At 47.5% G+C, this 22763-nt stretch overlaps 1 protein-coding gene across 1 annotated transcript; it reads left to right on the top strand.

Annotated features, from left to right (window-relative positions):
• The first annotated feature begins 1499 nt into the window (after window positions 1-1499).
• FBXL18 (F-box and leucine-rich repeat protein 18) lies at window positions 1500-19703 on the top strand. The gene is made up of 4 exons (XM_009076184.1): window positions 1500-1689; window positions 2573-4113; window positions 7304-7522; window positions 19245-19703. The coding sequence occupies exons 1-4, from the start codon at window positions 1537-1539 to the stop codon at window positions 19399-19401; spliced, it is 2070 nt and encodes a 689-aa protein (XP_009074432.1). The 5' UTR covers window positions 1500-1536; the 3' UTR covers window positions 19402-19703.
• Window positions 19704-22763: the final 3060 nt, after the last annotated feature.

Genomic DNA, 22763 nt, shown 5'->3' with positions numbered 1-22763 from the left:
TCCCTGGAGGTGTTTAAAAGGTGTTTGCGCTGGAGCATATGGTTTACGGGTTAGAGCAGTGACAGGTTAATGGTTGGACTTGATAATCTTGGAGGTCTCCTCCAAGCTGGTTGAATCTGTGATTCTGTCTTAGAGGTCTCTTCCAGCCGTGGTGATTCCACGCGGCCTCAGGGCTGCTGTCTGAAGGGGAACTGCCCTCCCTGGGCTGCCTCGGGGCGGCTGTGTTGCCCAAGGGACGCAATGAAGGTGGTGAAGCGCCTTGAGGGGCCGTATGAGGAGAGGCTGAGATCACTCGGTTTGTGCACCCTGGAGAAGAGGAGGCTCAGGAGAGACCTCATCACTGTATGCAACTTCCTCGGGAGGAGCAGTGCAGGGACAGCTCTGATCTCTGGGACCAGAGACAGGACCTGAGGGAATGGCCTGAAGTTGTGTCAGGGAAGGTTTAGGTTGGATATTAGGGAAAGGCTCATCCCCTAGAGGTGTTTGGGCACTGGAACACCTCCCCAGGGCAGATGGCATGGCTCCAAGCCTGACAGAGCTCAAGGAGTGTTTGGACAATGCACTTAGGCACATTATGTGATTGTTGTGTTGTCCTGTGCAGGGTCAGGAGTTGGACTCAGTGATCCTTATGAGTCCCTTCCAGCTGTGCATGTTCTGTGATTGCTTTACAAAGGCTGCGTGGTGGGACCAGCCCTCCTTCCCCTCATTCATACCATGGTGTGAATGCCAATCTGAGTGTAGTAAAGATAGTGATGAAGTCTCAGTCACCCCTAAACTGCCATCACCACGGCAGTGTGGGATGGGGTCATACCCTGTCCCTGAACAGCACCCACCCCTTGCTGCCTGGTCGTGGTTGGGGTGACAGGAGACATCCCAGTGCCAGAGGAAGGCAGTGAGGGCTGCAGGAGCCAAGGGGCTCTCGTGGCCCCTTTGAGCCCAGGTGTCAGTGGTTAATTCCTCGTGGTTAAAGAGTGGGCAGAAGTGCTGTGGGTGATGTGGTGCTGGATTGTGGTGCTGGATTGCAGTGCTGGTGTGTGTCTGTCTGTATATCTCTATGTGTGTATATATATATATGTATATGGTTATGTAACTGTTGAGGTTATTGAAATGGATGGTGCTCGGTGGAGAGAAAGCGACTGCTGCGATATATTTAGCAAAGAATCAGGGACAGACACTTTTCCAATTGCAAAGTAAGTGGAACGAATGGAAATGCTTTTTCTCCCCATTATGAAGTAGCCAACAGCAAAACAGCAAGTGAAGGTGCTGTGGCTTCATGTGAAGTTTTGCACTGCCTCCATATCCTCTTCTGAGGAAAGGCATTTGGTTTCCTCATGTGGATAGAAATACTTAAAGATCCAAGTGTTTGTTTTGTCACTTTAAAAATCCTTATGAGACTCTGTGTATCTGTTTTCTCACAAGCTTTGCTGAAGTTTCTGGTCTAGAAGCTTTTTCTCTTTTCTTTTTTTTTCTATTCTTTTCCGCCTCCAGGAGACTGTAAGTGAGGAGAGTGAGGAGGAAAGCAATGGTGTCAACTTGATGGAGTTCTCAGATGAGATCCTTCTGCACATCCTCAGCTATGTCCCTTGCACAGACCTTGTCCTGAACGTCAGGAGAACCTGCAGGAAACTCGCAACACTTTGCCTTGACAAGAGTCTAACACACACAGTTTTACTTCAGAAGGACTATAAGGTGGGGAGAGTAACTTGCTGCTTCTGTTAGCTGTGAAGGCAAATCTGACTACTGGAAAAAATGCCAAGAAGTAGAACTTTCCAGTGTGTGTGTGTAAATGTACTGCTCTTGAACTCTGAAACCAAACACACAATAAACTGTTTTATAAAAGCATTTGTTTTCCAGAATGCTTTGTTAGAACAGCTCTGTGCTCCCTTAGTTATATACTGTCACTGAAAATTTACTTTCTCTGTGCTTCTGGAAGCTAAACTGAAAGTAACCCTGAACTTCCATTTGTAGCTGGGATTGTGTAAAGTTACAGTTTTCTCAAAATATGTTTTCCATGTTGTTGTGCAAAAACCTCTTGTGTATGTTGCTGTCAGGCATGCAGTGAGCAAGGCCAGAAATTGTGTATGTGCTATCACCACAGTAAAGTTGGGACCGAAGGGTGATAGCTTTTATGGGGACTGTATCACTGTGGGTAGACGAGGGGAGGCCTCTCTTACTCATTTCCAAAAGAGGAAACTGGATGAAGGGGAATGGAAACATTCTTCTTTCACTTTGAATTTCCATAGATAGCCACTTCTGCTGAAGTAGCTTTGCTGGTAGAAAATGGAGATGGTTTTCCATTCCACTGTTAGCTGCTGAGCAGCTTTGGCCCTGCAGTCTGTAATGCAGAACTGCACAGACTAAGAAGCTAAAGGAAGTGTAATTTCAGAGTCCAAAGCATGGCAGACTGAGCTGCCAGCAGAATAAGGAGTCTTAGACTGTGCTACCATCCCCAAGTTATGTGGACCACATAACTTAAGTGCCAACCACTCTTCTCCCCACCTCCGTCTGGGAAACTGAGTCAGTGCACACCATTGCCGTGTATCTCACTGAACATGGTTTTGTTTGGGTGCAGGTGAACAAAGACAAAGTGAAGCAGCTAATGAGGGACATCGGAAAAGAGATTTACCAGCTGAACATGGCTGGGTGCTACTGGCTGCCCAGTGCCACCATCGACCACGTGACACGGTGCAAGAACCTTGTGAAGCTGAACTTGTCCGGCTGCCATGTCACCTCGCTGCGGCTCTCCAAGATGCTGTCCACGCTGCAGCACCTGCGCTCCCTGGCCATCGATGTCAACCCGGGCTTTGATGCCAGCCAGCTGAGCAGTGAGTGCAAGGCCACCCTTAGCCGTGTCTCAGAGTTGAAGCAAACCCTCTACACGCCCTCGTACGGGGTCGTTCCGTGCTGCACCAGCCTCGAGAAACTGCTTCTCTACTTCGAGATCCTCGACCGCTCGCGGGAAGGGTTTATGCTCTCGGGGCAGCTGATGGTGGGTGAAAGCAATGTGCCCCATTACCAGAACCTGCGCATCTTCTACGCCAGGCTGGCTCCTGGCTACGTCAATCAGGAGGTGGTGAGGCTGTACCTGGCGGTGCTGAGCGATCGGACACCTGAGAACCTCCACGCATTCCTTATCTCTGCCCCCGGCAGCTTTGCTGAGACAGGAGCTACCAAAAACCTCCTGCACTCCATGGCTCGAAATGTCCGTCTGGATGCTTTACAACTGCCCAAAGCCTGGATTAATGGCTCTGGGCTCCTGCAACACTTGAAGTTCAACAACCCTTTCTACTTCAGCTTTAGCCGATGCACCTTATCTGGTGGTCACCTGATCCAGAGGGTCATTAATGGTGGGAAGGATCTGAAAAGCTTGACCAGTTTGAATCTCAGTGGCTGCGTTCACTGTCTGGCTCCGGAGTCCTTGTTCCGGAAAGCAGAAGATGACATTGACAGTAGCATTTTGGAAAGCCTGGTGGTGTCCTGCTGCAACCTGAGACACCTCAACCTGTCTGCAGCTCATCACCACAGCTCCGAAAGCATAGGGAACCACCTGTGCCAGCTCCTGTCCAGGCTAAAGCACCTGCTCTCGTTAGCACTACCAGTTTGCTCCATCACAGATGTTGCTGCAAGTGTGGAGAAGCCTCCCACAACACCTAATTTGGTGCCCCAAACATTTGGAAGGAAAGTTCGGATTGGGGTACAGACATATCCAAGGAACTTAGCGGAGCAGGCAAATCAGAAGCTAGAATCTTCAGTGTTTTGGGCTCTGATGGGAAGCCTCCGATTTTTGGAAACCTTGGAAATAATTGGGTCCAGTTTTTCCTCTGCCATGCCCCGCAACGAGCCAGCCATTCGGAACTCGTTGCCTCCTTGTGTCCGGGCACAAAGCGTGGGGGATTCAGAGGTGGCTGCCATCAGCCAATTGACTTACCTGCAGAGCCTCACCTTAGCACAACTGCCAAATATCCTCACTGGCTCTGGGCTCGTGCCCATCGGCCTGCAGTGCCAGCACTTGCGGACTCTGTCCCTGGCCAACCTGGGCATGATGGGGAAGGTGGTCTATATGTCTGCTCTCATGGACATGCTGAAACACTGCAAGTGTTTGAGAGATCTCAGGTGAGGGGCTGCCCTTGACTATCTCCATTTTGTTTGTGGATCTTCAGAAGTGTAGTGCGTGGTTTGTTGAGGCGCCTGTTCAAACTGTTCTGGTCCAAAGTAGCTGCAGTGGCTGGGTACAATGACAGACTTATGAGTGCTGTGTCCAGTTCTGGGCCCCTCACTTCAAGAAGGACATGGAGGTGCTGGAGTGTGTCCAGAGAAGGGAACAGAGCTGGTGAAGGGTCTGGAACACAAATCCTATGAGGAGAGCTGACGGAGCTGGGGGTGTTTAGCCAGCAGAAGAGGAGGCTCAGGGATGACTTTATCACTCTCTACAGCTCCCTGACAGGAGGTTGTAGCCAGGTGGGGTTAGTCTCTTCTCCCAGGCAGCTAGTGACAGGACAAGAGGACATAGCCTCAAGCTGTGCCAGAGGTGGATTAGGTTAGACATTAGGAAGAATTTCTTCCCAGAAAGGGTGATTAGACACTGGAATGTGCTGCCCAGGGAGGTGCTGGAGTCACCATCCCTGAAGGTGTTTAAGGAGAGACTGAACATGGCACTTAATGTCATGGTCTGATTGACATGGGTGTAGGTTGTAGGTCATAGGTTGTACTTGATAATGTCAGAGGTCTCAGTGATTGTGTTTCTGGTATTTTCCTTCCTGACTTCTGGAGAACGGGAAGGCATCCTTGAAGGATCAGGATATGCCCTTTAACCAGTGTTTTAAGAGCAAAAAGTGCTGTGATTGTCTTCCTTTTAGATAAGGAAGAGTGGATGCTGCATATTTGGGAGCTAACAGCCTGTCGGGGCTGGTTAAATACTATGTGCCTTTGCTGACTTTTTGGCTTTGTGTGTACACACATCTCAAATTTCCAGGAAGGAAGAGACTCCTACAATGTCTAGATAATGTAGACTTGTCCTTAGGTTTCCCAATAGGATCTCTTTCTGCCTTGGTTTGTATTAAAGTCATGCATTTTATTTTTTAATTTCTTTGCTTGATAATATATTGAAAATATTTGAAGTTTAGAGGTTGTCCTGTTGATGTTCCTCTCCTGGTGGGATTTAAAGGATCCTACCAAGGATGTGATCCTAAAGGGTACACAAAAGAGCCTCATGGTAACCAAAATGTGCTTGTGAAAGCAAAGGGCACAAACTGTGATGATTTCCTTGCACCAGTCCATACAAACACAAATGTTGTTACTTTAGAAAGATGTTTTCTTCTTTTTTCCCCTAAATCAGCTTCTTTTGGTGAGAATGCAGGACCTGTCGGTCCCATTGTCATCCTCTGTTCACAAAAGGGTCCAAAATGCTGAACAGTAGTAACAGCAAGGTCACTCTGTGGTCACAGTTCAGTTACTGCAACTGAAATTACTGCTCATCCCCCGAGACTGGTGCTTGTGTGCCTGTTCATGATCCACTGCAATAGTGAAGGGATCCAGAGTGGCTGAAACACCTCAGGAAGGCTTTAATTTTCCACCACTTCCCATCTGTAATGGGTGAGGAGCGTGCTGGTATCTCACCCCAGGAATGGAAGCTGTTGGAAATTCGGCTGCTTGATATCTTGGGTTATGTGAATGTATTTTTAACCTTCAGGAGAGCAAATAGCCATGGAAAAACTGAGGGCTGGGGAAGGAGTTTTGGGTGTGCAGTGTTGCTTCACTCAGCCTAGGCCCTGTAGTTTCCAGAGGCTTTGAAATGGAGGCCAAGAGCGATACAGATGGGAGGCAGCTTAGAGTGTAGAATAAAGGCTGGAACAAGAGTGTACCACGCTTTGATGGAAGCTGTCATTCTTCCTTCCTGAGTAAAGTCTAAGGTTTTATATAGGCTTAAGATAATTTTAGTGCTTAACGCTTCCTCCTGATAATGTAGTTTTCTTTTTATTCGTCTAATTCTCTGCCGTTTCCACCCTTTTTTCCCTTCCCAATTTTCCAAACCGAGGCACTAGTTTAAGGGGATATTCCAAACCAACATTGCCATCTAGCGAGGGAAGGGAGGCATTGCGAGTGCGGCTGGCGTGTCTCAGGGGTTCACCTGGAAACCTGCTGTCAGCGTGCAGGAGATTCTGTGCTTCTTGTCCTAAATTTACAGCGAACCAGTAATGCTGTTGAGAAATTGAAGAGGATGCCTATTTCCTTAATAGTAATTTTAGTTTATTACTCAAAGTGCTGATATGCTCTTAGGATCTCTTGAGGCAAAGCCACCCAACAGCAGTCACAGGCTGAGAGTAAAGCAGAATTTATCAATTAGCAGGATTAAGTTGCTGAGATACCCCTGAGTACTACAAAAGCCTATGCAGAGATTATCCAGATCAGGCTGGGGCCAACAGCTTGTTATCACCTAATGGATTAACCTTCTTGGAGCTCTTGGCCTTCCTGACCCAATGACTGAGATTCCCAAGTGCTCTGAAGCCTTGTAGTAAATCTGCACTAAGCAGATGAACTCTCCTGGTGGCACCAGCCCCGAGCAAGTTCTGCTTCCTGCAGGCTGGTTTCTGTGAGGGAGTCACCCAGTTAGGCTGCTAGTTAAAACACAGACCCCTCGTTGGCCAGGTCTGGCCTCACCATGGCGTTTTGTTGTCCTGCTTGGGCTGTGATGTCAGACTGTGGACAGCCATGGCAGAGGATCCTGTCTCTCTTCTCTGGGCCAAGTGTTTAAGATAAAGGTTGGGTTGATGATGGTTGTTCTTCCTGTGGGAGAGCAGTAGCTCTGATCCTTTGCCAGTGCTGATTGTGACCACTGTATTGGTGCCAGAGGCCCAAGTTCTGTATCGTCCTGTGTGTGCTGTGTGTTTTTCATGCCTCTTTATCTCTGGGCAATAAACTGAAGACATGACTGGTTTGATCATTGTTTGCACACTGGAGCAGAAAGTCCCTAAATCCATATCACCTGCTGGGTGAATGTCAGGTGGCAGGAGCCTGGCTGTGCTTGTAAGACCAAAATTGATTTACTGCTCAGACCCAAGGCTTGTCTCACCCACCATACTTCGTGGAAGACTTGCAAAACCAGGGGTACTCCGGGGTTACTCCCCGTGGGCGCCAGAATTCTGCAGTTTAGGGCCTTTCTGCCCATTTGTGTCCTTGTCCTTCAGCAGTGGGGGACACTGCTTGATCCGTTTGCCAACTCCCCATGAATGTGCTGTCTTGCCTCTTGCCTGAGATCGTCCCAAGCATGCATTGCCCATTGACTTGTTTTTGTTTGTTCCTGCAGGCTGGAACAGCCTTACTTTTGTGCGGGCGCCCAGTTCTTCCAGGCACTGAGTCACTGCTCCTCTCTCCAGCGGCTTTGCATCGTCTCCCGGAGTGGGACTCTGCAGTCTGACGCAGTGATGTCATTCATGGCCAACTGCCTCGAGGTCATCATGTGCCACATGTTTATGGGAGAATCTCTTACCGTTTGCAAAAATCTCCAGCAATCCATTGTCCGGAGGTGAGTGCGGAAGGGGGTTGATGTGGGATTTCTGGAGCTGTTGAAGATTTATCTCTCATTTCCTTGCTTGCCAAGGTTTATATGGCTTGGAGCACTTGTTCCAAGAAGCTAATAGGTACTGTGTAACCACTTGGCACATAAACTGGCCTCTTATTTTAATAAGAGTGAATCAGTGAGGTATTTGAAGGTATTATATGAATTTTTGATTCCATTCCCACCCATGTTCTCTGCAGTTCTGTTGGCTGAGTTGAAGTTCTGGATGTAAAGCTCCATCATAAATCAAACGACACTTTTTGTGTAAACAAAACATCTGCCGACATTTTAAGTACTGAGAGATTTGACCTTGAAGCTTTCCTCCTTTCCCACAAGTGACTAAGATAATTCTCTGTCCTCTAATCACTTGTAAATGTCACATACTGATAATCCCCTGGCAGCGCAATTCAAAGCCTTTAAAGGGTTGTTGTGAAGGGTTTTTTCTTCGGGGGGGTGCGTGAGGGGGGAGAATTGGTACAAACTGCCTTTGCACGTTTGGCAGTTCTTAAATGCATTTTGCTTGGCCCCTTGCAGTGTTCTGAGGCTCACGTGGTGGGAAACGTTTGTGTGTGAGCCGTGAACTGCATTTGAAAAGAGAGCTTTTAATTACTCTTGGCATTTGGAAATCTTCTAATAGTGGCAGTCAGTCATCTTACAAAATATTTCCCATGCAACAGACTTTCCATTATTACTTTTTTTTCCTATAAGGATTTTTTTTTCCCCGCCTTCAGCCTGTTTTCTTTGTCACCTACTGTTGCTGTGCCCTGTTAAGCTCTAATAAAAATTTCAAATCACACAGCGTTATTACTGCATCCTAAAGGCTGCTCCTCCCCCCCAGCCTTCCTCCAGCTTCAAACTGACTTATTACACTTGGCTTGTTTCCGCGGATCAAATCCAGAAGAGCCTGTGACTATATTAGCTCCCTACCAAACTGCTCCCGAGATTGTTACTGCCTCTGAAAGCCTCTGTGTCCTTCTGGGATGGGGATTGTTGGCAACATCTGAGTAAATTCCTTGTGATGCGACAAGGATTCTTTGAGTTTGCTTTTCACGGGGCATTGTATCCGTGAAAACGTTTCTGGGCTGATTTCAGCTGTGCTTTGGGGATCCTTAGAAAGGGCCAAAAATCCGCAGTTCCCGGTTTTTATTTTCCCTCCCTCTGAGGTGCCATTGCAGCATTGGCCAAAATTTTAATGTCCACTTACTGAGCAGAAATACAGTGTTCTGCAGTCTTTTCTCCTTCTTTTTCTCTGTGGTGGACTTATTCTCACTTTATTCTGTACCTCTGAATCTAAACCCTGGGAAAATTTCCAAAGAGCAGCTGATGCCTTGTGGAAATATTAAAAACTCTTGTTATATTTAGCGACAGTTCTGGCTGTCACACTTGTTTTCTTCTTTTGTGTTTTATTAATGGAGACATTTCTATGAAAACAGGATTTTTTGAAGGTTGGGGTTTTTTCTTGCTGAAGAGAGCATCTGCTCCCACTGCAAATTCTACACCTGAAGTCATAATCCTCTGTGACATTGTAATTGGTGGCTCTGGAAACGATTTTGATGTCACGTAAGATTATGACTTCAGGAGGAGGATAAGCAGTGGGAGCAGATGCTCTCCCAAGCAACAAAGATCCTGTTCTCATGCAACTGTCTCTAGTAATAAAATGGAAGGAACAAAATACAGAAGATGATTTGTAAGCAAAGCCTGGAGTCTTCCATGAGCCATCAGCGAGTCTTTAGCCACGTGACTTCTCCAGTGATCCCATTCTCATCCTAGCACAAATGTGTCTTTGGATGGGGTCAGGAACTGACTTGCTCTTGGCTGCGTTTTGTCTGCTACTCCAAGGGCAGAGAGACATGCAGTAAAATCCATGTGTGAGCTTAAACCTGTGGGTAAGGCTCTAATTCACACAGCATAGCTTCCTCTCAGAATCTGCTGCTGGTGTCCCCTTAATCCAAGTTTTAAATTGGAAGAGCCCATTGGACGGCAAGTTGGAAGTTACATATCCTTGTGCCAGAATGAAATAAGGTGATTTATCCTTATTTTTTTCCATTTGCTTGGAATGTGTGCAGATGCTGTGTGTTTGTGTAAAATATGGAGAGTGAGTAGGAAGGAGGAGGTGAGAGGAGGGACAGCAATGAGCCTTTGTTTGCTCCCTTCCTTGAGCTGGGGCAATTGATCTGTGTTCCTTGGGTCCTGTTGAGGGTCAGAGTTCCTGTTTTAGGGCTGTGGAGGTGGTGTTGTTTAGGCTGCTTTTAACAGGGAGATAAGGCCAAAGTGACTCCCATTCTCCCAGTGCCTCTAAAAAGAGAAGAAATGTGAGTGGGAATGGGAAAGGCCCAGGGATGGGCACACAACAGCACTTGAAAATGCAGTGTAGTGCAGGGCAGTCCTTTTCCAGGCATGGATGCACAAGAGGTCTTGGATCACAGAAAAGATTGGGACCCATTTGTGGAGAACAGACTGGTTTCAGTTGTAGAATTATACTGGAAGATGGTGTATATACAGGGTGTGGTGATGGGAGCTTGGGGATTAAATCTGCTGCATCACACTGATGACTTACAGCATGAACTGAATCTCAAACTTTTCCCTTTGACTGTAAAATAAGGTTAGTGTTATGTATTTCTGTTCCACTGGCCTGAAAAGAGAGTTCTCATGTCTGTTAGTCTTGTGACAGCTCTAAACCAGGCCCCATGCTGTCCAGCTTTCTTGTGAGCAGTTTGTGGTTGAAGTTTGCTGCTATTTGAGACAGACTAGTTTGAGTATTTAAGTCATCAAAAGCTACTGATTCAGTTCTGGCTCTTTTGCAATGAAACACAATAAGCAGAACAAGGCTCATCTGGAGCCTCATCAGCAAACAGGAGGCTTGCAAGGGCAAGGTCTCCTCTGAGCTGGAGAGAAGACTGTAAAGACTGTTTCCCTCTGGGCAGATAAATCATCGCAGTGTTTTTCTTTATTCTTTTCCCTTCAGTGTGGATGGGAGGGGTGAGCTCCTTTATGGCTCAGGGAGATCCTCTGCACATAAGAAGCAGCTAGTGGTTAAAGTGGGAGATGTGGCTTGAGTGATCCATATCCACTTCCCTGATCTTCCTCAGATTTCACATGTGACATTGGTCTAGTCTCAGTTTGTCCATAAAATGACTTTTTCCCCCCCCCCCCGTCACATGGTGCTCAGCTGCTGCCACACTTCAGACAGCAGCAGATCCAACAAACACAATGTTTTCCATTTTACCCCGGACCCAAACTTTGCTGGAGTACTTAGCTCCAAGCACGTGTTGTCCCTGTTTAAGTAACTCTTCTGTTCAAACCACCACAGCTGTAATTCCACAAACACCGAAATCCCACAATTTGAGGAGCAGTGACTGTAAGCTTCAGGCCTGACCCCAGACCTGTTGCTGTGCCAGGAGGCTTCTTTGCAGAGAAGGTAAATTTGCTTCTCCTTTTTGGGCTTAGCCACTGTGCTGGGGTTTCTAAAAGGCAGATCCAAGGGAATGGTTCTTGCTTCCAAGAGCTTTCCCGAGCGTTTCCCCACTGTTGTTTTGTGCAATAGTCAGTAGATGGAGCTGTGACCCATGGAAGGTCCCACTGCTCACCGAGGGCTGCGTGCTAAATGCTCGTGTTTGTACGCCTGTATTTCTCTGCCCCAAAAATCCTGCGGGAAAGGAATTTGGATGACTTCAGGCTTGCACAGCTACATGCCTGGTTAGTGGGCACTTCACAAATGTGCAAGAGAAATTGCTTTCCTGGTGAGGCTTACCATTGGAAAACAGGCTGGAAGAGGGGATGGGTAATGCTTTGGCAAACATCCTCTTGGCCTCAAGGACAGATTTGTATTTTCCAGTGTGTGCCTTTAGAATTTTGTCGGTTTTAGCTGAAGTGTTTAGATAGCTTCTATCATTGTAATGATTTCAAGGACTCTACAACACTAGACAATGTAAGCCTGTGAAAAGTCCTTGGAAAAACACCTTGGAAAAAGATCAAGAAAGCTACAATAAAATTTGAAAAAAACCACCAAAGCAAAATAAACCCCTCTGAAAACACAATGTCATTAGGGATTCTTCATACAGAGGGGGAAAGTGTCAAGGTGTAGAGGCAAGCTGTGATTTATAGAAGTGGAGTCCAAGCTGAGCCACATCAGAGAGGGAAAGATCATGGTGCAACATGAGTGTGTTTTGGGGTGATGGGTGGGCAGCTGGGATCACCTGCTCACGTCTCCCAAGAGTGCTGTTGTAAATTCCTGGGGTCTGAGAGCTGTTAAGAGAATGTGCAGAGTGCTGGAGCTGCCTGGAATCCTGGAGCAGCATCCCCTCTAACTGGGGAGTTAGCAGTCCTCACTCAGGCTCTCTGCTCTCCTCCCCAGCCACACTGCTGCCTGTCCCCAGCAAATGGTTTTGCAAAGCATCTGTGTGACTTGGCATTGTGAGACATGACCTCTGTCCAGTTTTGCTCCCCTCACTACAGGAAAGACACTGAGGGACTGGAGTGTGTCCAGAGAAGGGCAACAAGCTGAGGAAGGGGCTGGAGCACACGTCTGGGGAGGGAGCTGGTGTGGGTCAGCCTGGAGAAAAGGAGACTCAGGGGAAATTTTATCACTCCTTACAACCACCTGACAGGAGGTTGTAGCCAGATGAGAGTCAGGCTCTTCTCCCAGGTAGCAAGCAACAGGACAAGGGGAAATGGCCTCAAGTTGCACCAGGGGAGATTTAGATTGGATATTAGGAACAGGTTTTCAGCAAAAGAGTTGTCAAAGCCTGGCACAGAATGCGCAGGGCAGTGGTGCAGGTGCCATCCCTGGAGGGATTTATAAGACATGTAGATGTGGCACTTGGGGATATGGGTTAGTGGTGGACTTGGAATGGTTAGAGTCAATGATTTTAAAGATCTTTTCCACCCTAAAAAATTCTGTGATTCTGTGACTAAGGTGAATCTCAGCTTAACCAATGCTGGAAAGTGCAGGGAATTTTACTTGTTTAGGACAATCTGCCTATTCTGGGGATCCAAGACCCCGAGAAAGAGAAACTCTAATTTACCCTGCCTTCTGCCTGTGTCAGGTATGAGCACTGCTTAATTTGAAGTGACTTTCCCAATAAGACTCCTAGCACTTTCCAGGAACAGCTGTTTCAGTCTGAATTAGATTTTCCTATTCAAGCTTCTGCTGCATTACCTAAATTTCCCTCTGCTTGTTATTGTCCTTTTTTAACATGAAACTCTTGGCTGGATCTTACCTTTTCCTAAACTGCAGATTCCAGTGGCCCTGTGTGGCTGTGAGAGCCATGATGCTTGCTGAAGAGATGAAGCACCCTACTGGGATTCAGTTGCAGAAACAGGGCTTCCAGGTGGGAGCACAGAGCTGAAACTGAGTGTTTGGAAAGTGCTGAGTGAGCCAGTCCCTCTTGGCATTTAGCACAGGACTGAACTATTGCAAATGAGTTTTTGCTCACCTCAGGGCTAAGCATTCCCCCCTGCCCTGCATATCTCTGCAGTATTCCTCTTGCCTGGGTTCTCATTGTGGGCTCAGCCTCAGAAAATCCCTTTTGGGTAATCCTTTTAGTGTGAGAGGGGGTGGGAGGGGGCTGGAGGGGCAGTGGGTGAGTGCAAGATCATCTTTGACTTTATCCGAGTCCTCCAGCGTCGCTCCCGCTGTGCCCACCCGACTGCTGCTGTTGTATCGCCACTGCGCAAAGCTGGTGTTAGCACCCAGGGCTTATTTAAGATTTTCAGGCTGGTTTTGTATCCCTTCACCACCTTCTCTTCCTTCTGGCCTTGAAGAAGTCCCTGTCTGTACACTGCTGGCTTTGCTGTGCCCCAGAGCCAGCGGAGGCTGCTGATCCCACCCGCCAGCCTCAGCGTGCCGTGGGCTCTGGCCCTGCAGAAATCGGATTGCAGAAGACTTAATATATCACCAGGCTGGTGTAGTGAATCATTAGCATCCTGCTCAAGCTTTTCATTGTCTGTTTCATTTCCTGCTCTTGGAAACCCCTGAATCATTCTGTCACAGACTGAATAACAAACTGTATCCTTGTCAGCTTGCGTTGCCCAAGAATTCCTTGGCGGGCTTGGCAAAGGCTGACTGACTGCTTGAGGTGTGGCCTGGACACCTTTGCTTCTACCAGGGATATTGCTTATGGGTGGGTTCAAATACTTTACAAGCCAGCACAGCTTGTGGGACCATCCCCAATCTGCCATATTTATTTATCTTCTTTGGGGGGTACTCACAAAGCCCCTTCTTTAAATGCATTCCTGTGGCTGACCCAAATGGCTCGTTCTAAATGCCAGCTCATGTGTTTTGAAGGGAATTCAGTCCTGAACCCTTCCTCAGTGGGTAGATTGGTTTGTGCTTGAAATAGCATTCAAGGATTGTCTTCTCTCTCTTGGCTGAGAAATTATATTGGAATAGTACTGTCGTGCTTTTTCTTCATGAGGGTGTAAAAGGCTGAACGGAAGCATTAACTGCAGCTTTAAAGCATTTCCATAGTAAAATAAATCTAATTGAGCAGTTATTGCAGTAGCTTTTTAATTTGTGGAAGAGATTAGGAAATAACTTTCAGCTTGCTCTGGCAGAGCACTCCCCTAGGACATGTCCTGGGCGCTCTGGCATCGCTCTTTGGGCTCTTATTCCCTCCTCCTCTAATTGTCCGGTCACATTCGACTGATGCAGAGTTCAGCTGGCAAAATAATGTAAGAACCTCAGTCTGCAGGCGTGTATGCTACAAACCTCAGTTCACAGAAGTAGCAGAGTGCCATTCATGCCTTACAGGGAAACCACAGCGCAGAGATGTAATTTGCCTCAGCTCGGGATGAGTCTGATGTGAATTGCTGCTTCCCTGTGGCTCAGTGCAGTGGTAGAGGGTGATGCTGAGTTGAAGATAACGGGAGAGTTGGCAGTGATGTGTGTGAATGATTTCCAGAGTCCCATCTACACCCCTTGGTTTCAGGTTGGAGGCTGTAGTGATGGGATTTATGGTGAGGGGAAATCACAGGCTTTGGGAGAATGCTGGTTTGTCTGTGTAGGCATGAGGGGAGAGAAGACACTCCTAAAGGAAATCACTTTATGGAGAAAATACCTCATTGTATGGAGTTAGGAACCAGCAGAGGAATAGCAACAGCTTTCCTTGGGAACTTTTAAAGTCCATTTCTCAGGTTTGGAAATGAAGTCTGCTCCGTGCTGGCACTCTGGCAGGGCTGGAAGAGAGAATGGCACCAAGGAACAGGTCTGCTCTAGTGTCAGTGTGGAGAGGCCTTGGGGGGGATGAGTGAAGGGTAAGGGTCCTCCTTGCTCACAAAGGAAGGGACCTGGGGCAATCCCACTTGCACGTTCTTTGGCATGGCTGGGAGATGCTCTGGAGAAGCTTTGCTGGCAGTGTGTGAGCGAGGAGAGCTTTAGCAGCTCCCTGGTACTGAGGTCAGGGCACGGCCAGTGGAACAAATTTCAAGTGTGTGTCTGGCCTCCCCTGAGAAGATGAGAAAAGTGTGTGTATGTTGGGTCACACTGCTGTCAGCTGCTCCAGCTTGTCCTGGCACTTTCTCCATTCCACCATGCCATGCTTCAGGAAGGGAATTTCCAGCCTGGCTCAGGTGTGCTGGCTGAAGCTTTCGAGACCAATGCCACACTTAAACTTTGAGATGTGAGCAAGGCTTCCAGTGAAAACAGACTTAGGCTGTGCCTGGCAGAGGATTAACAGGGGTTTGTGCATGTAGGTGAGAGAGCTGGGCAGAAAGTGAGTTGGTCTCTTGGGAAACTTGTGCCTCTCCAGAAGCAGCTCACCAGCCTGTGGGGGAGGTCTAAACAGAGAGAGGAGGTGGTGTATGACTGCAGCAGAGACTGGTTTGTGTTTGTGAGAGTCATGCCAACCAGAGTCCACATCTGCTCTGCCCCCGCTGTGCTCTGTTCCCCCAAATCAAGCTTCTCCTGGTTTCCTTCCTTCCTTTTCTTCTGTAGAGCCTCTTTTCCCATAAGCTCAGCTGTCTGTGGAGTTGAGAAGTCTGGCCTTGATCCACTCCTGATACACTGTATTTCCTCACTTTATCTGCTGTGTGCTGCTTTTGTTGGCAGTGCTTAATTATCCCACCTTGTGTGCCCTTGGTCCTGCTTGCCAGCTTCTGTGGAGTGGGATGTGCTGAAACATCTGAATTTGCCATAGGGCTTTCCTTGGGTTTCTCTGGAAGTCTCTAAGGGAAATATGTTCTTCAGCCCCAAATAGTGCTTTATCCTTTCCTTGCAAGTGAGAGAGGGTGAGCAGCACCTAGCACAGAGGAGCTGTCGCCTTCCAGGGTCTGTGGTGCAGAGGGCTGCAGGGGGGTATAATTTGTCATTCCAGACTGGCTGGTGAGATTCCCCATGGCTTTGGGCTGCCCTTTGGCTCTATCAGCAGGTGGAGCCTCCTGGGGACTCACTGGCCTCTCTGGAGAGGTATGTCAGTGTTTGCCAGGAGATAACTGAATTCCAGGGAGGGACTCTTTTGTCTTGCTAAAATCGAGGAAATCTGATCAAAGTGCAGCCTTGCTTTAGACTTTTTCTCTTTCCTTTTGACTTTGTCCCTGACCTACATATTGGATCCTGCCACAGTGGCTGGAAGTAATTGAGAGTGTAGTGTTAGGCTATTTACCAAGCTGTTCTCTTGAAAATAACCTTACTGTGTCCAGTCCACACCTGTTCTGGGATAATTTCGGAGACAAATAGCAAAGCATCATTAACCCTTTCCTCCACGTACAACCTGTTCAAGATCTAACAGCAAAGAGACATTGTACCTCTGCTGATGCCAGGAGGAATTTGTGACACAGGGTGTGCTTTGCCCTTTGCTTCCCAGCACCGTGGGTGAATCCAACCAGCTCTTGAGACCAGGGCCAGTCTGTGTTCACATCCAAGTGAGGAGAGTTGTGAGATCTCCTTGTGGAAGTTCCCACTGGGTGGTTGTTGGTTTGGTGTTGAGTCTGCTGGACCAGAGGCTATGCTGGAAAATAGATGGAAGGAGGGTTATCCCAGGGGTTGTTTGTGATTAAAGGATCTGTTTTGAAGGGGCTGCTAGTCAGTTGCCTAGAAAATTTGCTTTCATTTAATTAATCATGATGAGTTTCGTCTGAAGGTTTTGTAGGAGAGAGCAAGGAAGCATATCCTTGGCTTTTTTCCCTTGGAAAAAAAAAAAAAGCAAAAGCAGGATCTCATGCCTGAAACTGCAGCTCTTTTGTCTCCCCAGGTCGACATCCTTCTCTGTCCTTTGGGTTTTAATTTTACAAGCCGTGCGTTTGCAGAGGTGGATGGAGTTTGAAGTCCATCCAGGTGTGGAATGAGGAAAGAACCCTCAAGAAGATTACAGGAGCTATTCTGCAACTCATTAACTCACTCTCTTCCCCTTCTTGTTATCTCCTCCCCATGCCTGGGGCCTTTTGAACTAGTGCTCTAAGTGCCTCTCACTTAATCTAGCCCACCTGGACAGGTGTACGAAGAAAGGAATTGCCTTCCGGGGAAGGACTAAAGGAGCATGGATTGCAGAGGGAGGCTGCTTTTGGGAACTGCTAATCCCAGTTTAACATTATGACAGCTGCTCGTTAAAATCAGGGTGTTTTTTACCAGGCAGTTAAAGGAGAGGCTTTGCACGCACATTTAGCTGAGAATAATAGTGAACCATGTGCATTTGATTTTTTTTTTTCCTTAAATCATGCAAATTGTACATGGAAAGAATTCTCCGGCGTCAACTTGCTGGGGTATGGAATTTACAAGGTTTGCAGTAACATACAGTTTCCTGTTGAGGGGGAGAGAAAATTACAAAGCTTTCTGGTTTTTTTCTCTTTTAGATCAAGTTCAAACCCCTCACACAAACCTCTTTGGAAGGGACACTTACTGCGTTGGGGTTTCTCGGTTGTCTCAGTGGCAGTTCATCATGTAAACTCGTCTGGGTTCTCTGTTTTATAGCTACATGTAAAGGCTGCTTATAAACTACAATTTTGTATATGGTGACAAGGCAGCACACAGATCCAATTTGGGAGAGTCTATATACAAAGAAGGAAGCAAAGGTTTCTTTCCCTTGGGGAGATGGCAGCTTCTTCCTTGCTGAACTTCAGTAAACTTGGTCTATTAACATGATTTTCTCTGCAGGACTGTGGTGCTGGATAAGAAACATGAAGAGCTGAGGCAGAGGAGGGAGTACCAAAGAGACATTGGCTGTATTTTATGTGATTTCACTGCAGACTTTACCAACTGCCTTCCAGATCAGCAGTTATTTGCTGGTTGATTTCTTGAGGGCAGTGCTCTGGAAGTCAGGAGCTGCTCAGCTCCTACACAAGCCCCCAGATCCACTCAAGGAGCCATGTCCTTTTCTGCCAGCCCTTAGGCAGGAGGCATGAAGGGCAGGTCTGTGATGCAGAAAGATATAAAATTGCCCCAGGTAGTTCTGTTGCTGGAAATCCTTAACTCCTGCAGCAACTTAGATTCAGGCAAATTGATTCAACCCGCTAGGACTGAGCAACTGGTCTTGGAATGGGAGTTTCTCTGCCATGCTTTTGGTAGCTCCAAATCATTTTTGCATGGGAATATCCTTCCTGTCTCCCAGGAAATGCCAGTCTCTTGTGTTCCTTTCTTCAGCTGGCTGTATTGCTACCTGGGATTTTCATGTGTGTTTCCAGCAGATGAATATCCAGCCATTCCCTCTCTGTTTGACAGAAATTTGGCCATTCCAGAGCTAGAGATGTGCTGGGAATCTTCCAGGCACACATCTGTCTAAGAGAAGGTTGTTGAGCAGTGAGCTTCTCTTTCAACCCAACACAGCTTGGTTCAGCCTCCAGGGACTGGTGCTGCCGGTGTGACTCTGCCTCCTTGTGAGTGATAATGAACTGGTTCTTGTCCCACTGCTCAGAGAAAGCATCTTGGTGGCACAGGGCTAGAAGTCACAAGTCTTCAATCTTAAGGTGTAACTCTTAAAAAGTAGCATAACTTTACCCCAGTTTGAGAACACTGATCCCTTGTTATGTTACACTGAATGATACTATTTCTCTTCCACACCAGGTTGCTTTCATGTAGAGTACTTGCTGATGGGGACTTGAGCTTTTTTTGTGTGTTTCTTTGTGCATTGTTTAACGGTTTTAACTTTTGCAGATCTCTCCCCCTGCTCTGCAGCCTGGATTAAAAAGGAGGCTGCAGTGTGCGTGTGTGTGAGCACACTTAAATGCTTATCTGCACATCTGAGCTTTCTAAACTTGCCTGTGCTCTAATTGCAGAGTGTAGACTCTGCATGCAGAACAACCCAGCCTGGAGTGATAATCCCAGGCTCAGCCCCGAGGCAATGCCTGGCACTGCTCTGGCCTGATTTTCCTAATGGCTCTGCAACTTGCTGCTGGGTTTGCAGGTGGTTTAAATTGTTATCTGTGAGCACCTTGCCCGGCTTGGGCAGAGCTCTTAGGATCTCTGGTTCTCTAAGAATACCCATATGTTGTGATTTGTTTATTAATTTTTTAAAACTTCTTTCTCCCTCCCTATTTTAGGTGCAGTTTGGGTTTGTGTCAGCTCAGCAGACTCGCTGAAAAGGGATGCAAGCCCAGCCTGCACTCCCTGCTGACAGAGAGGAGCTCAGCTGCCCCTCCTGCCTCCTCTGAACAGCTTTTCCTCGCCCCCACCCCTGCATGATCTATCCCCATGCCATCCCCTTGTCTTGCACTGGAGAATTGGTATTTTTCCTTGGCTAATAACCTGTGTCTGATTTAGTTTCCAGGCAGAACGCCCTGCGTTAAATGTCGTCATTTTCCCTCTGCTTCACGAGGACTTGACAGAGGTCATCAGAGATGTCCCCATGAGGCACTTGGATGAAATTACCTTGTTTAAAAGCAGAGTGGCCGAGGAACCTCCCAACTTGTGGTGGTGACTGTCACCGCATGGAAAGGACAGTCAGTGTGAACACATGGAGCAGCTTCTTGTTGGCCTGGATTGCCCCTCTTTGGCTCCAGCCACCTCACTGGATGCTGTACAATCACTTTAACCAGGTGCAATTGCACAATTCAAAGATAAAGCTGGTCCTTTGCAGTGGGAAAACATCTATTGGATATTGCTTGCATCTGAAAATCCTGTCTCAAAGGCTTCTGGAATCTGATGAGTATTTCCTTGCGGTTAATATGAATTGTTTTGTTATTTTACTGAAGTTAAAGGTAAGAGAAACTGACTTAACGATGCTCTTTCCCCTGTGTTGCCTGGTGTCTGTCCTAAGGGCCCCTGTGTACGTTGGCAGTGTGCTTTGTGGTATTGGTGGAAATCATTCTTTGCTTCAGTCTATTTTTGGCAAAGTAGAAAGCCTAGGCCAGCTAAGAGGCACAAAAATGTGTTGCTCAACTGAAGTGCATCACATCTTTTCTATGTTACAAATAGGCATTTGTAGACACACACATGCAGTCACGGATGTTTAAAGGGTTTTTTGGATTGAGAATTACCACAAGGACTTTTTTTTTTTTTTTGAGTAACAAATTAAGGTCATTAATTTTTTTCTGCTGATGCTGTTTCCATCAGTCTGGTGGAACAAGTTCTCAGTTCTTCTGGAAATCCTTGTCCTAGAGTAGATGGTGCCTACAGTGAATAAGTTGAGGCTCAGATCTGATTTATATGCAGTCTGTCTTGCAGTATAGATGGGAATGTAGTGTTCCAGTTCTGTCCTTATATCCCATGCCTTGAGCTCATGCTAATTTTAGAGATGTTATGAAGTATTTTCACAGTGTGATTTCAGTCAGCTTCTCTGCTCCACAGAACTTCCTCAGGCATCAGTAGTGGTCTGGATCACTTTCATATTGCCTTATTTACTGAGCACTTTTGAAAGCATCAGACAGCTGTACCAAAAGCCAAGTTACAAATTCCTGGAGCTGTGTTTCTGGGTGGCAGAATTTCCCTTCTGCCAGAGAATTCTATGGTAGCACACTGGGTCTGTCTTCTGCAGAGCAGCTACTGACCAGAGCTGTCTAACCACCCAAATACCAAACATGTTGAGCAGTGCTTTTCTGGGGAGGCCCAGTGTTGTCCAAAGATGATGTCCCCATCTCCGTGTCAGTATTTTCCACACCAGATGCCATCTCCCAAACAGTGTTCTGCCCACAATGCTTCATAGGAAGCCTGGTCTGATGGGCTAGATTTGAGAGCAAAATGCATCTCCCAGCTTTGGAGGACTTTCCGTCCTTACTTTCCCATCAGCCAGGCGTGAGCCTGCCTGAAGTCTGTCCTGTTGGTGTAAATGTTGAGCCCTTGTGCTCAGAGAGGTTACAGTGTAAAGAGCAGGTAAATGTCAGCCTCCTGCTAGTACACGTCTGTGCCTTGCTGAAACCAACCCCTGCCTGGTTTGCTGTCTGCCCTGAGCTTCCTTCCCTTCCCCTATCAGGACAGGGAGCCCACACAGTCTCTGGTTTGCAGAGTGGTGAGGCTGACTGGTGCTCCTCTGGGAATGCTGCAGCTGAGCTGTGAGCACTCCCAAAGTGTTGGGGGCTCTTGCTCAGGTTCAGCACTGTGAGGGTGAGTGTGAGGAGCTGGTGCCCTGTTCCTGGCATCCTGCTGCTGTTTTCCCTCCCACTCTCCCTGACGAGGTCATTCTTTCTACCTCTTGTCATATTACTCACCTGTTTGAATACCTCTCTCCCTCACAAACGGCTTGCTTCTCTCCTCCTCCCTCACTTCAGCACATCAGATGTACTTTTTGGCAGGAGTATAAGCTGCTGCTCTGTCCAGTTCAGGCCACTTCAGCTCTGCCTGGTTTTTGTCTGAGCTTCTTTCCTAGGATAACTAGTGAAGGTTAGACAGAGAGTGTTTGCAGAGCTGCTTTCTTTCCCTTGTGCCTCTGGCCTCAGGGCAGAGCAGAGGGAAGGCCGAGGGTATGAGCCACCTCTTTGCTGCCTAAGGGGACCTGTTCAGTCCCGTGGAGGAATCCTGATGTTTGGTACTCACTCTGCCTGGTTTTTGTCTGAGCTTCTTTCCTAGGATAACTAGTGAAGGTTAGACAGAGAGTGTTTGCAGAGCTGCTTTCTTTCCCTTGTGCCTCTGGCCTCAGGGCAGAGCAGAGGGAAGGCCGAGGGTATGAGCCACCTCTTTGCTGCCTAAGGGGACCTGTTCAGTCCCGTGGAGGAATCCTGATGTTTGGTACTCACTACAAGTGTGATTCCCGCCCTTTTTTTTTTTTTCCCCTCCACATACATTCTATGGCATCAGCAAGAGCTTGGCAGTGCTGCCAGCTCACCTGTTCCTGTCCCACTGGAAAACCAGGATCGGGGGACAGTGGTGTGCAGAAACCAGCTGTTGCTTAATGGTGGTGTTAACCCTTTGGTCTTGGGGTTGGAGTCACCTGATGGAACATGCTGTACCTTTGGCTTGGCACCTCCATATCCACCTGCCTCATGTCTTGCTGGATGGGGGCAGCAATCAGGCATGTTTTATAACATCATCCTTCTGTTCCCTGGGATATGATGTTTAGGCATCCATATTCATGCCAGTGGGTCAGAAGTCCTGATGATGCTACCAGTTATAATTGGGGCTAGGAAGGGTCACCCACAGGTGATAAAAGTAGCACCCCAAATAGTGATTAAAGAGCTAAAAACTCCTTCCACCTCCACCTCCCCAGTTCCAGGCCAGTGCTCGATATCTCTACTACAAATCCTCTTATGGTGAGTGAGAATTTCCGCTGCTTCTGCACTCCAGGCAGGATTCACCAGATGTTAATAATGTGCTTATTTTCTCTAAGTGCTATTTTGGCATCGGTGTTAATTACAATTTATATTCTGCAACATTTACACTGGGAAAAGAACCCACCCTAATAGTCCCCAATTGGCAGAGCTGGGCTATTAAACACAGCTCCATATGTTCTGAGCAGAGCAGTGCATGGGACTCAGAGCCCACTCAGTGCTCAGGCTCCTGCAGGCAGCCTCGGAGGAGGAGAGGGGAGCAGGAGCATGGGTGTTCTGCCCCTGGCTTTTATTTAATATGAAATTCCCCCTCCTTTTCTCTGAACTCTGTCCCCATCTCTCTAGAAATCTCCCTCCTGCTATCTGTGAGCATCTAACGAGGTGATCTCTGAACCTGCTGATGCTGCTGTCCATAGTCTGAAATAAATGAATTCAGTTCCAGAAGGTGCCCTTCTCCCAGGGAGTGCCTCTGCAGGATCCCAATCCCTGCTGGTCTGTTCCTTGCTGTGCTCCAAACCAGGCCTCCAGTTTTTGGGAACGGCAGCAGAAACCTTTGCGTTAACCGCCAATGAGGTGTCTG

This window comes from Acanthisitta chloris, unplaced genomic scaffold, assembly GCF_000695815.1.
Source record: "Acanthisitta chloris isolate BGI_N310 unplaced genomic scaffold, ASM69581v1 scaffold12896, whole genome shotgun sequence".
NCBI lineage: Eukaryota > Metazoa > Chordata > Aves > Passeriformes > Acanthisittidae > Acanthisitta > Acanthisitta chloris.
The sequence above is the reverse complement of the archived record's forward strand: the minus strand, read 5'-3'. Positions and strand labels throughout refer to the sequence as shown.

Bases quoted from the DNA above. Each gene is read 5' to 3' on its own strand.
- FBXL18 (XM_009076184.1), top strand. From the start codon at position 1,537: ATGGAGTTCTCAGATGAGATCCTTCTGCACATCCTCAGCTATGTCCCT. The intron at 1,690-2,572 runs GTGGGGAGAGTA...GTTTGGGTGCAG, and splicing joins TACTTCAGAAGGACTATAAG to GTGAACAAAGACAAAGTGAA. The intron at 4,114-7,303 runs GTGAGGGGCTGC...TTGTTCCTGCAG, and splicing joins AAGTGTTTGAGAGATCTCAG to GCTGGAACAGCCTTACTTTT.